This window comes from Gallinula chloropus, assembly GCF_964237585.1.
Source record: "Gallinula chloropus genome assembly, chromosome: 1".
Lineage (NCBI taxonomy): Eukaryota > Metazoa > Chordata > Aves > Gruiformes > Rallidae > Gallinula > Gallinula chloropus.
The window spans coordinates 24,710,385-24,723,121 of NC_140085.1; the positions used below are offsets into that span (position 1 = coordinate 24,710,385).

The window sequence follows — 12,737 nt, forward strand, 5'->3', positions numbered from 1 at the left end:
ATGGCACCATCAGGAAGAAAACATGCAGGGAAAGCTGCTAAAGCAGCACAGGAAGACCAAGCCATACCTGCCTATGACTTTGAGGAGGAAAGAAAAGAGCTGAGTGGATCAGAGGAAGATATTAGAGAAGGTGCTTATATGATTATTTTTTTATTTTGATTGAACTTTATATACAAAAGAAGGCACATATTAGCAAGTGTCTGAATAAGCGTGGTTCATCATGTTTGTGACAGCTAGCTTCCTGTTGCAGCATTTTGATTTGGTTTGTTTCTCTTAATTTCTCCTCCTCACTTATGCAGAGTAAATTCCACCCCACCCCTCACCCCACCTCGTTAATAGAAATCTGACAGCCAAAGATTATTTTTTTAAAAGAATGTAAATATTTGTGATTTCGGTTTTGTTTTTTTTTTTAAAGGTAAGAGTACAACATTTAAGGTATTTATTTTACAGTAAAATGAGACTGGGCTTTCCAAATTTTTAGATTATTTTGACCTTTCTGTTGTTTGTTGTATTGTGAGTTGGGAGTAGTTGTGCAGTAGTGGACAGAGAAACTAAAACTGGTTGAGTCCTGTCTAGAAGAACTCAAGGCAGTGCCAGCTCAAATACACCCTTGCAGAGTAATTTACCACCATCTGTCAATTCCAGATTCAAAGAGTTTTAGGAGCTGCATGTGTTATGGATGGGAACTGGGGCCCATGAGACATGGTTAGAGAAACGGAATTACAGAAATGTAATTGTACTTTTAATAATTAAAAAAAAAACCCACAAAATAGAAGGTATCTTTGTAAATATTTTTGTTTTGTATCAAGGCGAAACACCGATAATAGATAAGCATGGAAAGAAAAGACCTCTGACTACTCATGTGGTTCCAGATGATGTGGGGTAAGGTTGATTTTTATTTTTTTTTTACCATCAAAATAAGTCTTAGATAGATGCTGACTTAAATTATTCACCATGCTTGTTTTGCTTGGGGATTTTGTAGTATTTGATTAAAAAAAAAATCATGACAGTTATTACAGCAGTTGGTTTTAAAAAAAAAGTAAGATTTTAAAATTATCCTGCAGTTTCTTCATACTTTTGAGCATTGAAAAAAATTGATATATTTGTGCAAGTTTTTAAAAGTCTTGTTTCTTTCAAAAGAGTATATTTTATCCTAAATTGTTGATAAATTCACTAGTTTTTTTCCTTCAGATCTTAGTTGTTTGAAGATATTAACAGTACTTTTCATGAGCCAACTATTGCATGAAAAATAATTTTTTACATATAAATTCAGTGTTTATTATTTATGGGCAGTGTAAATGTAATAACATGTATGTTTGAATAGCTTTTAGTATGATCATAGCTTTTTAGCTGTTGAGTTGAAGATAGGTTTTTCCTTTTCTTTAACTCTTCACAACAGAAAGTGGTATTCTGCAGAGATGATATAAAACAAAGATAAATATTTTCTTTGCACACCATGTCACCTTTTGGGCTCATCAGCTATTGTACCACTGCCTTACACACAACACTGATTTTATTTGTTTAGGATATTTCCTACTGTGGCAGCCATGCTGTGATGGACTTGTTTTCATTTGATATTTCAAATACTTGTTGTGTTTTTTCTTTTTGTGTAGGGAGCGATCAATTTTATTTACCATGCTTCCTTACTCAACACCCTTTTAATTCCTAATGCTGTTAATAGTTTTTAATAACTTAAAAAAATACCCCAGCAAATTAATCTCAAAAAGAGAGCTCTCACAGGAGGAGAGGTTTGTTTGTTTTTTTTATCTTGTAGAACAGTAACAGCTCTCATTGCTTACAAATAATAGGTATGAGAAAATTGCTGTTAAGCCTATACAAAACGTCTTATTTTAAAGTCAGAAAATGGGAAATAAAAGTTTTAAACTCTGTTTTGTAGGGGCGAAGTACAGAATATGCTGGAAAGATTTGGAGGTAAGTATGTTTACATTCTAATAAATTAAAAAAAACAATGTTTAAGTTATTAAGGAATTGGCAGTATTTCCTTACCATAGGATAACTTTCAATATTTATGTTAAATAACCAGTTGTAGTGTTTTATGTATTTCTGAAATAATCCATTTTTCAGAAAAAAAATCGTATCTAAGTAGAGTGAAGGGAAAGAAGAGAAGGCAAAAGCAGAAAGTGAGATGCAAGTATTAGTGTAGGTGATTGCAAAGGAAAAAGGGAAAGACATATGAGTGCTGGGGATTGCCAATAACAATTTAAGATGAAGTTTTATAGGTAGGGATTATTTTGTAGAGAGAAGGGGCAATATGGGTTAGCTGTTGTACTTATTTTTTTGTTACAGTGACGTAGCAGAGAGTGGGAATTGCAGGACTTGAGTGAGAATTTAGGGGCACGAAAAGGTTCACGTAAGCAGCTGTACAGAACAGAGCTCTAGACAAGGTATTTTGGAAGAAGACTGTAGCTGTGATACAGAATGAGCTGGAGAGTAGTCTGTACTATAGAGAACAGGGAATCCACAGGAAAGAGAATTACAGAAGTCAGGAAGAAAAGTACAAGTTTCTAGAAGAGCTAAAGAATGAGGGTGAGTAATGCTAGTCACCCAGTAATGAAAAATTTATGAATGTCACCTAGTTGGATTTAGTTTAGTCATGATCAGATCCTCAGGTGGCTTTTTACTTTCACTTAAATAGCCAGCTGAATTCTATACAGGTGACAGGTTAGAGGAGAAGGACATTGCACTTAGAATTTATACTGCATGTTACAGTGTAACAAAGCATTGAAAGGCTGTAGAAGGAAGGGATGCCATCTTAATACCAGTATTTCATACTCAGTAGATAGTTAATACTTTAAGAAAATGCTGTGCAGAGTCATTACCAGTATGTACATTTAAAGGTTAAATTATGAGTTTCAAAAAGAGCATGAAAGGAAATTAATGAATCAGAGAAAGGATGGTCTGCTCAGAAATAACAGATGTGGCATTAGGAGGGGCAGATGCCTCAGCAAATTGGAAAGAGAGATTTGATGTTTCCTGAAATCTGCAGTGAGAAGGAAAAGAAATTTCTATAGTAACCTTAAGCTGTGACTTGTTAAATCTCCAAAGTAAAATGAAACGACCATACTAACTTATGTCAAATGCTTAAAGTTCCAAATCTCTGAAGTATTAAAAATACTTTGTCATTCATTCAATATGTTCACAGTGATAGTAACCACATATTAGCTTTAATCAAAGTTATTTGAGTATTACACTGAAACGTGGTTTTTCTAGGGAAAAAAAAAACAACAAAAAATGTGTCAGTGTAACTAAATTACTTGAAAGTCTGGAAGCTTTTGAGCTGGCACTGCAGTCATGTAGCTGAAGTAATGAGAATTTTGATGGTGTGACAAAATCATCAATGCATACTAGAGAAAAGAGCAAGAGGTCTGTACTCAGGTTTGTGCAAGGTATCTCTAGCTTTGAATAGAGAATTTGCAGAAACTGAGATGTCCAAATACAATGTTTGAATGTAGGCAGTGTGAACTGATTGTGAACTGGAACAGTAGCACTTCTAGTGTTTCAAGCATGCATGTGTTCTTGTTGTATGGATGATAGTTAGACATTAGACCATAATAATCAATAGAGCAACACAATTACAATGTGTTAGGAACTGATTTAAATGTACATAATGGCAGCACTGCAGCTACTCTGAGTTCAAACTGCTGGGCAGTTTGTTTACTGTGTGTGTCTACTCAGAGCCAGCCTGACATCACACCCACTACTGCCCTGCATGGAATGAAAGAAACTAAAGCTGAGTCACATCATGGTAGATCCCATTTGGTCTGGTCTGAGAGGTGAGACTTGAAGCAGATGCTAGAGTAGTTGGTGGGGCTGAACACTGTGTAGTTGCAGCTCCAGAGGTCAGGTGTCAGGGTGTACAGAGGGCTTAAGGAAGCCAGACTCATGCTGGTGCCAACAGCAGGTTGAGGGACACTATAAGCACAGCAGTCAGGAGCCCAGATCACATCAGTTTCTTCTCGTTAGAGCACCACCACATTTGCTTCCCCAAAGCATAATTCATCAATGTTTTTAATAAATGGTACAATGTATCTTGGTATGCTTAATTTCTAAATATTCTTTGACTTCTAGCTGACATTAACAAGGCTCTCTTAGCTAAGAGGAAAAGGTTAGAAATGTACACGAAAGCCTCACTCAAAACCAGTAACCAGAAGATTGAGCATGTTTGGAAAACACAGCAGGAGCAAAGGTAAAACCCACCTTTGTTTTTCAAACCCTTGAAATCCAATTCCCTTTTGTGGCACAGCATGGATAGCTGATCCATCTTCTTGCAGTTAAATAGCAAGTACTCTACCTACTAGTTAAGGATCTGCTTAGACCCTCCATTTCTGCTGCCTCCAATTGTGTCCACTTGGTTAAACTGGCTGTAATAGTTCAGCATAGTGCTCTTTGGAATGGAGAAACTTAATGTTGGGAATTTTGAGACCAAGGTACCTTAAAGAGCCGGTTTTACTTTATGGAAAATGATCTTTGATGTTACTTTTACCTTTAAAATGAGTATTTTTATTTCAGTTCAGTTTGAAATTTTCTGTTTCTACTTCAAAACTGAAAAATCTTCACTAAAATGTTACCCCGTTCTCGTTAAGAAATAAGATAATTTTCATTTTCACATCCTCTCACCTCCTAAGGCATAATTAATTACTACAGGTAGAACAAACCCCAAAAATGAGACAGATAAAAACTGCAGGTCAGCAATACTTGTAATTGTCTTGGTGGTTTTATATATATATATTTGAAGCATGCATTTATAACATTTAAGTTTTTATAAAGAAGCTAGAGCATAATAAACTAAAGAATGAGCTAATCAGTTTTTCATTATAACTTATTGTGTTAAAGCCAAGGCCTGTACTTGAGTTAGAAAAACAGCAATCTCAGAAAACCCAGTACTGTTAGGAAGGAAAGTTGTAATTGTTCTTAACCTGAGTTTTGCACAAGTGCTGTCTCCTCATACATAATCTACATCCATTCAAAAGGTCTGTGTGTATATATGTGTGTTCATTTATTCAGAACACAGTTAGGGACAGGGGTCAAAACTGACTATTTATGCCAGCTCCTTTTATTCTACTCTGTGTGCTGAACCTTGGCTTTCCTTGCAATTCTTCATGGCATTTGTCATACTTACACTAGTGTCTATTTGTAGGCAGAAGCTCAATCATGAGTTCTCCCAGCAGTTCCTGACTTTATTTCAGCAATGGGATGTAGATGTGCAGAAAGCAGAGGAGCAGGAAGAAAAACTAGCGGTGGGTTTCCAGCATGGCATGAGTTTCATGGAATTTTCACAAGGAGGGGGTATTGCTCAGGCACTCAGAAATCTAAAACCACTTCCTGGAGTATAAACAAACACACAATTTCTTGCCTCCATTAAAAAAAAATGCAGTTTGGTGGCTCTCAAATTGTAAATGTTTAAGTTTTGGGATGTGTTTTAAATTGAAGAGGGGTGCATTTTTAAACTTTAATTGCAAGCTTATAAATAGCGGTAAGTGATGCCCTAGGACAGCATATGGCTTGAGAAAAGCCAAGGCCGTTTATGGAGGAGAAGGTCGTGTGCTGTGTCTGGGTACCCATATTCTTTGGGTTCTGGGACCATAGGAGTAAACAAAAGTAGTTGTCTTTCAGCATGTGTTGCTTAAAAATATGCTTGTATATAATAAATGTATGAGAATTTGATCTTTGGAAGGGAGATAGGAGTTGTACAATGGAATGTCATCACATTCTGCTGCTCTATTTGTACTCCCAAACCATTTGCAAGTTTTGCTTTTCCTTAGGCAGTGCATTTCCCTGGGGTATCCTCGAGAGCTGCACTGCACAGCAATCCTCACAGAATCTCGTAGGGAAAATTCAGGTTGGAAAGGACCTAAGGCTTAATCCAGTCTTCGGGTTTTCTTTCATTAACAAGAACAAGGGTGACTCTCCAGGCAAAGATCTACGTTACATGACCCAGATTTCCAATGAAGGCAGAATTTCTGGGTTTGGTAAATGACACTAGTGTTGCTGTCCAAATGCTTTTGGTTAACTAATGCAATTATTTTTTTCCTTTTACTTCTGCTGCAGAATATGTTTCGTCAGCAACAAAAAGTTTTTCAACAGGCAAGAATAGTTCAAAGTCAGAGACTGAAAACTATTAAGCAACTCTATGAGCAATTCTTAAAGGTACAGTACATTTTCTTAGAAGGCAGATGATTCTTACCACATGACTTAAGAAAGCTGTATTAATTAAATGTTTGTGAAGTAGAAGGCACTAAGGTTAATTAAGGAAAGTATCAGGTATTCACGTGAGCATCTTTCCTGTATTTAAGAACATGACTTGTTTACTCCATACCTGCACACGTTGCATCTGTTTAGTAAATAATTCAGTTAAATATGTTCTCCCAGGGATCTGATTGTCTTGGCTGTTTCAAATATTGAACCACAACCCTCAGAACATACTTTCTAAACAGTTTTCTACCAGATACCTACCAGAGGGCAGTTTAAGCATCAGGATGTTGTCTTAAGTATTCCCTTAGATTTTTTCATGTTTTTAACAAAGTGGAATTTAACAATTTATAATGCATCTTGGGCTGCAATTTACTGCTTTTATTACTGCTAACTGGTGCATTCCCCATAGTGAGTATTAGATACCATTTTTTTCTGTCATTAACCTTTCTAGCTATTGCTGCTTCATGTAAGGAAAATGACCCTTAAAGAGAATCCACTGTAATTCCCTTAAAATTGCCCCGTTAGAGCTCCCTTCATCTCTTCCTAAGCACCATTCGTTACAAAGTATTTTCCTTTCCATAACTTGGTATTCATGGTAAGTATTCTCTAAAATGTCAACAGGAAAAATCTGCTGGAAATGATTTATGGTGAAAACAGGCCCAACTGTATGATTATGTAATAAGTCCTGTTTAACTTTCCTGTTGTTTCATATGTAATTTTTATATTTGCTGGGGGTCCCTACAGACACCTTTTTTCTTTTTTTGAAAGTGCTTACAGAGGTAATATATTTAAAACATGATTCACACTGATCAGCTATGGTGTGTTTTGATTTGTTTGGCTTATTTTTTTAACAAAGTAGCTAACATACTAGAGCACAAACAAAAATTATTCTGAGTACAACTACTCAAAAATTTGACATTTTTATAAATATATATATAGATATATATATACACAATCCCTGTCATTTTATACTAACAACAGAAGACTTCATTCCAAGAATTTATTTCCCCCACTATTTTTCTAAGATGTCAGAAATCTAAACTGAGAAAAATGAAAGCAGCATAAATGATTAGTTTTGTAATGAAAGCAGAGGCACAGTACCACAGAATGTCTGTAGGGCTGAGGTTGGAAGAGACTCTGGAGGCTGTGTGGTCCAGCCAGCAAGTGGTATAGCATGGCTACTGAGAGTAGGTTGCCCAGGACTGACATCCGGCTGACTTTTAATTATCTCTGAGGATGGAGACTCAATAGCCTTTCTGTGCAGCCTGTTCCAGGGCTCTGTCACCCTCAGTAAAAAGGTGTTTCTTGATGTTCAGATGGAACCTCCTGTGTTTTCAGTTTGGGCCCACTGCCTCTCATCCTGTCACTGGGCACCTCAAGCACCTGGATCCATCTTCAGTGCACCCTCCCTTTGGGTATTCATGTATATAGCTAAGATCTCAGCAAGTCTGAACAGTGCCAGCTCATATGAGAAATTCTCCCGTCTTAATCACCTTCATGGCCCTCTGTTGGGCTCTGTCCAGTATGTCCATGTGTCCCTTGTACTGAGGAGCCCGGAACTGGACACAGCACTCACCAGTGCCGAGTATAGGGGGAAGATCACCTCCCTCAACCTGCTGGCAACACTCCTAATGCAGCCTAGGACAGCATGGGCCTTCTTTGTTGCAAGGACAAGTTACTGGCTCATGTTCAACTCTGTGTCCACCAGGACTCCCATGTCCTTTTCTGCCAAGCTTCTTTCCTGGTGTGTGGCCCCCAGTACACACTGGCACATGGGGCAGATTAATGTCGGTGAGTTTCTGACAAACTTTAATTTCTGTTCAAGTGATTTCCAAACAGGTCTTTTTTGAAATTTCCATTTTCCAATTATGATATGGTTGTGTTGGTTTTTCTTCAACTCTGGTAGCTTTGACAAATAAATCTGAAATATAGCAACTCTTAGATTAAGATAGTAAAAATTTACAGAGGGTATTACAGAGGTATTATTTATTAATAACTGTTCCAAAATGTGAAGAATCTCTTCATTAAATATGAAAAACTCTGCAGAAGGTAAAGTATTACTTTGGGTTTTTTTCTCTTCAAAGAAGATCAACAGGTAGAAATTGAGGTTCCAAATAAGCTTAACTGAATAAAAGTCAAGGGAAGTGTTACTACACAGTGCACAGAGTGAGGCATAATTTATGTGTACAGAAGGGAAGATCCAGAGAGATTTACTTGGCTTATTTGGGGGAAAGTGTGTAAAGAGGGGGAAATTTTATAGGGTTTTATAGTCCTTACTTCAAGTCTCCAAGGTTGTCATAATATTAAACTCCTATCATTCCTGACAGATGTCTATTTAATCTTTTATTGTAGAACTCTTCTTATCTTTACTGAAATGCAGGGAAGGAACAATCGTTCATTTCAGTACAGGCTGGGGGATGACCTACTGGAGAAGAGCTCTATGGAGAAGGACCTGGGGGTCCTGGTGGATGACAGGTTGGCCATGAGCCAGCAGTGTGCCCTGGTGGCTAAGAGAGACAATGGGATCCTGGGGTGTATCAGGAGTGTGGCCAGCAGGTCAAAGGAGGTGATCTGCCCCCTCTACACTGCCCTGGTCAGGCCCCACCTGGAGTATTGTGTCCAGTTCTGGGCTCCCTGGTGCAAAAAGGACAGGGATCTCCTGGAGAGAGTCCAAAGAAGGGCTACGAAGATGTTTAAGGGCCTGGAGCATCTCCCCTATGAGCAAAGGCTGAATAAGCTGGGGCTGTTTAGTCTTGAGAAGAGAAGACTATGGGGGGGCTCTAATTAATGTCTATAAGTATCTTAAGCATGGAATGCAGGGGGAATTAGCCAGCCCCTTGTCAGTGCTCTGTGGAGACAGGACAAGGGGCAATGGCTGCAAGTTGGAGCACAGGAAGTTCCACACCAACATGCGGAAGAACTTTTTCCCAGTGAGGGTGACAGAGCCCTGGGACAGGCTGCTCAGGGAGGTGGTGGAGTCTCCATCTCTGGAGATATTCAAGACCCGTCAGGATGCCTGTCTGAGTGATAGGTCCTAGGGAGCTGCTTTGGCAGGGGGGTTGGACCCGATGAGCCCTTGAGGTCCTTTCCAACCCCTACAATTCTGTGATTCTGTAACTAGCTGAGACCTCACAGATGTGAGTGGAGGCAACAGTTTCCTTCACAGGGTCCGTATTGTTTAAACAGGAATGTAGACTGGAGTACGAAGTCCTGTATGACTTGTCTGTCAAGTTCATGACAATGAAAAAGTAGTCTGAATATTGGTCAGTTTGTTTTAAATTAACTCTTTGACATTGCACAGTTCTGAATTAAGATTATCCTTAACTTCAGAGCATGGAAGAGCTGGAGAAGAGCAATGAAAATCTTCTAGCTGGTGCACAAAGTGAACTTCGCAAAGAAATGGCTATGTTGCAGAAGAAGATTATGATGGACACCGTAAGTATCAGATCTATCAAGTTAAATGCAAAACCAAAACATTCTATGCAAAGTCATTTGACATCCATTTAATTAGCTCAAAGGAATCATATTGATATGGCATTGTTCAGCATTATCTCCTTTTCTTGTAACAGCAACAGCAGGAGATGGCAACTGTTCGCAAGTCTCTTCAGTCCATGTTATTCTGATGGCTCAATGGAGAAACAACTTGTACCTAAGTAACATGATACAAGTATAGGCATTAGCCATAGAGAAGTATGTTAAGATTTAAATGTTTTAAAGTTCCTATTAAATAAATTTCATGGATTGTTCTAATCTTGTGTCTGATAATGTTGCAAGACTGTGTATTAGTAAATTTATTACTTGGGTTGAAGGGGATGGGGTAGATGGGTGTATGCACCTCAGTCGACTTACTGTCTGTCCAACTAATCCTTGACTACTTTCAGTAGCACTGGATTGTTTAAATTGTTTCCCTTTTTATAATTCCAAATTGTATCTTTGGGCAGAACTAATGAAAAATGCATTACCCTGATTTTACATAATAACTTTAGGCCCTCAGGTACGTTGTGTAAATAGAAGCATTTTTCACAAGCTGCAGACTTTAAAATTTCCATACTGCCAACAGGCAGTCTGCTGGTGTATCAGCAGGTACAAAAGTTAACAGAGTATGGCACAGCTCATGTAAGATTATTTAATAATGTGTATTATGGTAAAATAAACTAAATTTTTAAAGTCTTTTGTTAGGCCAGGCACTGTGATATCTTTTTACTTGTAAGAGATTTATGAAGTACTGTAATTTTTCCAAAGAGCAGGTTTCTTTAGCTGAATGAAGAGCTTTACATGACATCTGCTCAAGGAATTGTATTTAAACAGTAGGTATTCTGGGACACACAGAACTACCACTAGAAGTAATCTAGGTCATTTATTTAGTACAAGTTATTACAATGATTTGAGGTGGAATATTACTTATTGCAGTTCCAAATGATTAGCAATTTAGGGAGGCCTAAGTTTTAAGGATAAAGAATTTCACTTTCTCATATCATATATTACAGTATAAAGTAAATAACCAGCTCTAGCCTGCATGCAATTTGTTTTTACAGGGAAGCATTTTGCCTGAATATACTTTCATAAATTAATTAGCTATTAAGATATTTAATGTTTAGATTGAATACAACAGTAGCTAAAATGATACCCCATACCTCTGCTCACAAATGTGTTTTTTTATGTACAGATTCTTCTGCTCAGCTTATTAGCATTTTCAGTTTAGAATAGAGTCATTTGATGATGGGGCTCCAGTTCTGGGAGAACATTAGTTGTTAGGGTGCAACTTAAGTTGAACAAGCAACTAGTATAGAGCTCTTTTGAGTTCTGCATCTGCTAGGATTTGGGGAAGGAGCAAACACAGAAGTTACATTGCTAGAATGATGTATGAGGCAATGTATGGGTAACAGGTAACTACCCCCATCTGTAACAGCGCGACTGAGTTTCAGCCCTCTAAGGATGATTAGATGACACTATGAGATACAAGTAACAGATTTTGCTTCCCATCTTCAATGCTAGACTATTTGTTAGTATTGCCTCAGGTTTCTTGTTTTCTAGTTTCCTATCATCCACATACCTACTACCTAGACTTGCTATTACATGACACATTTTTGAGCATTCTGGGGAACCAAACCTTGTCACTTAAGAAGTTGCCTATGTCTTTCTTCAGGTGGTTAATTTGTTCACAGTATTCAGAAAAACTGGAATGGACTTTACCATCTTCTGTTCTATTTGACAAGAGCCCAGTTTCCGTCTGTGTTCATGTGTAGATGCTCCATTGTCCCCAACCTCAACCAGGAGTAGTAACAGTCATTTGGAATTGAGATTTAAACACTTAGAGAGCTCGCCCTTTGGAAGTAACTGATACACGTGAGGTATAACTGTATCAGTAGATCCTGTGTATATAGTGTGATAGATGACATTTTATTCCCCTCTGAATTTAGCAGACAATACACCACTTCTAAGTTTCCTTGAACAATTCAGGAAGTCTTTCTGAATTAATGTGCAGCTAGGAAGCTGTGGTGGTAATATTTTTAAAACAAACAATAGAATTCTTTATTGTACAGGTCAGGAAGGACTTTATATAAAGTCACAGCTGAGCTACATACCAAGCAGTAACAGACACATTCAACAGCTTTTTTACAAAAATCATATTCAAATAGTACCTTTTTAAAGGAGCTTAAGCTTACAGGGTTTGTGTACAAGTCATGATTTGCTCATACAGATAATAAGCTACTCTTAATTCAGCTTTTCTTTCATGACAATAGCAGCCCTTTAACTCGGCACATTATGTTAGCCAGTGGGTCTGTTTTTAAAGGCTGATAATGTGCCTGGCTGCATGCAGGGGAGTTTTATGAGTTCTGTAGTTTTGTTTGAACAAAGTACAGTGGCAGTTAGAAGACAAATTTGATAGGCTATAAGGTAGATGAACACAGTGATAGTAAACATACTTCAGAGAGAATTAGGTATGGGTAGGCTGCACTGTCACAGTCAAGTTTATCAACAAACTTTGTCATTCACTTATGCAGTTTCACAGATATAAGTTAGGGAAGGTAAAGTTAATGACCTCAAAGTACACAACTACTCATAGTCAAGATAATAATGGGGTACAGTGAGGCAAACCTTACTATGACCACAAAACCAGAAACTGGCCTTGAACGAAAATACCGGCTACAATTGCATTTAGTGACAGTGCTGTTAGATACTAGAGAATGCACAAAGCCTAAAGGCACTCATAACAGTATTTTGAAATAGAAGTTAGTTTTCCTGAGCTATACCTCCTTCCTCTCACTGATCCAGTAGCTTGTTCTTTAGAATCAAAAAAGATTGATGAGTAGTTTTACCTCAAAGACCACTCATTTTATCCATAATGCAGTGCTATATTCATTGATACCTCCGATTACCACTTCACAGCAGTTCCAAGAATACTTTAGAAACTAACACTAGGAGATTAATTGCTTGGTCTAGGGAAAAGTGAAATTCCTCTTTGAGTTCTGGTTGGTAGCACCACAAGTGGCAGTCAGCCTTCACCAGACCAGAAGTACAGA

The 12,737-nt window shown here is 37.7% G+C and overlaps 2 protein-coding genes across 2 annotated transcripts in view; one reads left to right on the forward strand and one right to left on the reverse strand.

The window, feature by feature from the left end:
* SYCP3 (synaptonemal complex protein 3) lies at positions 1-10,145 on the forward strand (the record flags this gene model as incomplete). The annotated part of the gene is made up of 8 exons (XM_084262785.1): positions 1-130; positions 810-882; positions 1,898-1,932; positions 4,090-4,207; positions 5,159-5,258; positions 6,070-6,168; positions 9,544-9,648; positions 9,783-10,145. 8 exons carry the CDS (start codon positions 1-3, stop codon positions 9,834-9,836), a joined length of 714 nt encoding a protein of 237 aa, XP_084118911.1. The 3' UTR covers positions 9,837-10,145.
* The window catches only part of CHPT1 (choline phosphotransferase 1), a gene marked incomplete at its 5' end in the record, with an annotated part of 23,269 nt that continues 20,275 nt past the window's right edge, over positions 9,744-12,737 (reverse strand). Inside the window, one exon of the mRNA XM_084262766.1 lies at positions 9,744-9,862. Coding sequence (XP_084118892.1) covers positions 9,818-9,862 — 45 coding nt within the window. The 3' untranslated portion in view covers positions 9,744-9,817. The remainder of the gene's footprint in view (positions 9,863-12,737) is intronic.